This window comes from Chenopodium album, chromosome 5, assembly GCF_948465745.1.
Source record: "Chenopodium album chromosome 5, dcCheAlbu1.1, whole genome shotgun sequence".
In the NCBI taxonomy this organism is placed as follows: domain Eukaryota; kingdom Viridiplantae; phylum Streptophyta; class Magnoliopsida; order Caryophyllales; family Amaranthaceae; genus Chenopodium; species Chenopodium album.
In genome coordinates, this window is record NC_137838.1 from 39256873 (window position 1) to 39261473 (window position 4601).

Sequence of the window (4601 nt, forward strand, 5' to 3'; positions counted from 1 at the left end):
ATTACCTTTCACCTTTCAAATATGCAATCCTTTTCTAGTAAACCACTTTGAGCCTCGTCTAACGATAGACCTTTCTTTCTTCAACCAACATCTACCTAACCTTGGGATGGGATGGTGTGTAACTTATGCAATTTCATAAAAAGCTTGAGTGATTCAAAAGATTAAAATAGCAAAAATAAGCAATAAATAAAAGCGTACAAAAGGGAAAGTGTTCCAATGTCTTTGATATGAAAATATCTTTGATATGAACACGTCTCAGATTGTGTCTCCTATCGAGTGCTCGGTACGTGCCTGAGAAACATGAATGCCAAGTGAGTGATAGACCGCATGATCGGGATTGCCCACACTTATTAAAATGAAATAAATAAAGCAAAAAAAGAGAGCTAAAAAAGAGTAGAAACTCAACACTAGTGGAAAAATTGTCATTCGTAACAGGATATTCGTAACGGGCAAAGCTATGCCCGTTACATTAAATATATCCGTAACGGTCAAAATAGGAGTCCGTTACAAATATATAATATTCGTAACGGGAAAAATAATGCCCGTTACAAATATATAATATTCGTAACGGGCAAATTATTGCCCGTTACAAATACTATATTATTCGTAACAGGCAGAAAGTGCCCGTCACAAATAATTTAGTCCAACTGATGGAGAGGAGTCCATAGCCCATAGCCCACAGCCCATTTACTAATCGTATTAGGGTTTCACTCTTTAGCCGTCAATTCTTGCCCTCCCCCCTCTTTATCTTCTCTCCTCTTTCATTTCCCTTCATTTTCAATCTTTTACTCACTCAATCTCTCTTTGCCGCCGTCACTAAGTCTCCCTTTGCCGCCGTCACTCAGTCTCCCTTATTTTTCTATCTAAATTCCTCAATTTTTTTCGTTGCTTTACTCTTAAATTAGTATTGTGATTTCATGGGTAATGGGTTTTGTGGGTTTGTGAGGGTGGTGTTCATGGCCAGATCTGGGTTTCTGGCTTCGTGGGTGTGAATTACGTCGTGGAATCTGGGTTCTCTAGTGGGAAGACTATGCTTTACTGTGGAAAATTTACTCTTAAATGGCGCCTCTTCCTTCCCCAAACACTACTTGCCTTCCTCTATCAGCATATTCAGGTTATTTCAACCATTTTTTTAATTAATTTTAGTCCGAATTTAACTATTTCTCAATTTTTAAAACATTTTCTAATTGTAATTATTTATGCGTTTCTTTGCTTCTTTGTATGTTTTTGCATTTTTTTTCTGGTAATTGAGGAATTATTTGCTTTGATTATGTTATGATTGTCAATTATATGCATTTTTATGTGTTCTTAAGCACGGATTTTTGGCTTTTTTTTCATTGATTTTGGGATTTTGTGGTGTTTGAGATACTATCTGCTTTGGTCTAGAAGTTTCTCACCTAAATTTAGGATATGCATATTGGGTATTATGATTGTGTTATATGTTTCATTTTTTACTCAATTTCTTTGTTATCTTTTTATCTGAATTTTCGTCCTCTCAAAACCTATCTTGAATTTTTGTGTTTGTTATTTTTGTGTTATTTCATCTTTATTTAGTGAGTATTGGTTTTGATGCTTATTTTAGATTTTTGAATTTTTTCTTGATTTTTTGAATTTTTTCTTGATTTTTTGGATTATCATGAACAAATTTTTTCTTGATTTTTTGGATTATCATGAACAATTTGTGAAAAAAGTAAGATATTTTCTAGTTGTGAATTGGGATTTTAAGTTTTAAAATATGCTAATTAATGTTCTTTCAATGTGTTAGTTTCAATTTATATCTGTAAATATATAGTTTTCAATTGGGATTTTCTCCTTCGTTTCAATTCAAGTTTAAAAATATGCTTATTAATCTTGTTAGTTTCAATTTATATACTGTACATATATACTCTGTATCAATTATAAAAAAAATTCAATATTACAGTATGGATTATTCTCCTTCTTATAACTTTGGGAATTTTCATTGCTTCTACTTGCAAAGTTTTATCTTATTGTTTTATATAGGAATTATCCTTTCTTTTGATAATATCCAATTTAAAGTTATTCTCCAAGATTAACATTCATGTTTATCTCCTCTCACAAATTGCTCTATTTGTTTTTGTGCCACATTATTAAAAAGCTTTTATTACTTGAAACATACAGAGTAGAAGAAAGAGATTGAATTGTGAGATAAAATATGGTTGGATCTTCTCGTAAATTAATACACGCTTATGGTTTTAGGGGTTCTGGTCTCCTTGTGATTAGAGTTTGATTTTTTGTTTAGCGATCATCGTTTGTGGTAAATGGTATTGATTGTGAAATTGCTTGTTTAATTAGTATGATTCCTCACAAGACAAAGAGGGGAGCTGCATCATTGGCAAGGTTGAAGGTGTATGAGGGAGTTCCCCCACCTTATGACAAAAAAAAGAGGGTTTTTGTTCCCGAAACTCTCAAGTGAGTTGGATCATTCTTAATTTTGTTGATTACAGTTTCAAATTTGATTTTGTTGTGACATTTTGCCTCTAAGTATTAACAGTGTCTCATGTTGGGTTAATTCAAGGTGTTGAGGCTTCAAAAGGGTCACAAATACTGCCTGCTTGGCCGTCTATCAATGGAAGTCAGCTAGAACCACTACGACACTATCAGGGTAAGCATATTTTTTATTAGCTTTTGTTGTTGTTTATCTTTACTTATTTGCTTGTTTAACCTCATTTAAATTGTTTTTTTTTTTCTGGCTCATGTTTAGTTACTTATCATGTTATAATTGTGGTGCTTTATTATACTTGGTTGATACATAGACTTCAACTAGTTTCTATTGTGGACTACATTCATTAGTTTATAATAGTCCTATTATGATCTAAAAATGTAGGTGTATGTTTGACTTTTACCGAGGCTCTCTAGGTTTGAACGAGTTTCCCCTTCAAGTACTTTCCTTGATAAGAGCTGCCAGCTCTGGTTTGCATCTAGTGGTTTGACTTCATATGAAAAAGAAATTCTTTGTTGTACATCTGCTTGTGGCACTCGACTGGTTATGAATTCATCAGTTTTCAAAAGCCAAATTGTTTGATTTTCGTAACTACGTTTTTAGCAAAGGGAGTAGTGAATTTTGCTGGGACAAACCAATAGGGTGATGAAATTTTGATTTCATTATTTCCTTATGTGCATTCATAAATCATAATCTAGTCTACAACTCAATGTACTTGTTGATCTAGCTTTAAAAGGCATAATATTGAGAACCTTGACCTATACTAGTATTCTAGTAATATGTGTAATGAACTGCAACCATGGAAGAAGTATAAAGACAATTTTTTTTTCTTTTTTTTGTATTTGATTGTAATCTCTTGCATTTTGGATTGTTCTTATTCTTCTAGTTACTGTTTCTTTGTTTATCATTTAGTCATTTATATTGACTATTTCTTAAGTTACCAGAACAAGATAACAACTACTAATCAGTCAAGTTCAAGCATTGCCATTCTTTTATTTTTCATGCTTTTCCTAAACTTTTTTCCAATTAGATATACCACGTTTTCAGCAAGCTAATTAGTTGAATATTATACATTTATTTGATGTTGGAAATATGCAGCAAGAAAATCGAATACAAACTTTCAAGGCATACCTACAATATATGTTACCTAACAGATATTTAATTCTTTTTCAGGAATTGCAATGAAAGGAGTCTTGTGCAATTTATTGGCTATTAACTTAGATGACGAGTTGAAGACTTATAAGAGAAAAGTAGACTTTCTCACTGCTGTTGAATCAGATAATCTCCTAGTCTTGAAGAATGCAGAGATACATCCAGGAAAAAGGCTTGAAGTGGGGCAATGAAGCAATGGTATGGTAAAGGTGTCATTGAGTCATAACAAAATCGAGAAGATTCCAAGTGGTATGGCATCTTTGACCCCAGAACTTACTATGCTGATGCTCAATAATAATCCTCTAACAAGGATCCCTGAATCATTCTTTATGAACATGCGAGCCCAAGTAATAATCAATTTTATTTCCCGTTAATTGCTTGATATATGTTGTATGAATGATGGTTTTGAAGTGGGTTTTTGATTGAATATTTGGTAGGTGGTAAAGTTGTGGAGACTACTATAAACAGGAGGACTAGCAATGGAGTTGGTAATAGATCAAGTAGGTCGACCAGATCAGAAGATGAAGTGTAAACTGATGCTGTCACAGAATTTGAGATCAAAGTTGCACTAACTTGAAAAATTGGTGGAAGATGTAAATGATTTAACATTAATTTAGTGGAAAATCATTTAAATCTCTTATTGCCATTGAGATTTTCTTTTGCTCTGTTTTTTTTAGTTTTAGTTATTAGATGATAATAAATGTATTTTTTTTTTATTATTGTATAAATATGAAGTACTATTTTTATCTCAGTTAATTAATAAAATAATTGTGCTATAATTATTATGCAAGCTAGCTAATCCAGCACATCATGTGCTGGATTTTTTTAAAAATTGGGGTAGCACTATTTGTAACGGGCAGAAATCATGCCTGTTACAAATAACCTTGTTATTCGTAATGGGCAGTTGAAAAGCCCGTTACAAATAACGGGTTATTTGCAACGGGCACTTGAAATGTCTGTTACTAATAACGGGTTATTCATAACGGGC

The 4601-nt window shown here is 32.6% G+C and overlaps 1 protein-coding gene across 2 annotated transcripts; it reads left to right on the forward strand.

Moving 5' to 3' along the window:
- The first annotated feature begins 706 nt into the window (after window positions 1-706).
- LOC145632081 (uncharacterized) lies at window positions 707-4392 on the forward strand. Of its 2 annotated transcripts, XR_014112474.1 has the most exons (5): window positions 707-1114; window positions 2314-2430; window positions 2537-2623; window positions 3635-3960; window positions 4051-4392. XR_014112474.1 is itself a non-coding variant. In XM_081684356.1 (4 exons), exons 2-4 carry the CDS (start codon window positions 2370-2372, stop codon window positions 3802-3804), a joined length of 318 nt encoding a protein of 105 aa, XP_081540482.1. In that variant the 5' UTR covers window positions 707-1114; window positions 2314-2369; the 3' UTR covers window positions 3805-4392. The 2 variants fall into 2 exon arrangements, 1 of the variants encoding a protein (XP_081540482.1); XM_081684356.1 differs by having other exon boundaries at window positions 3635-4392.
- Window positions 4393-4601: the final 209 nt, after the last annotated feature.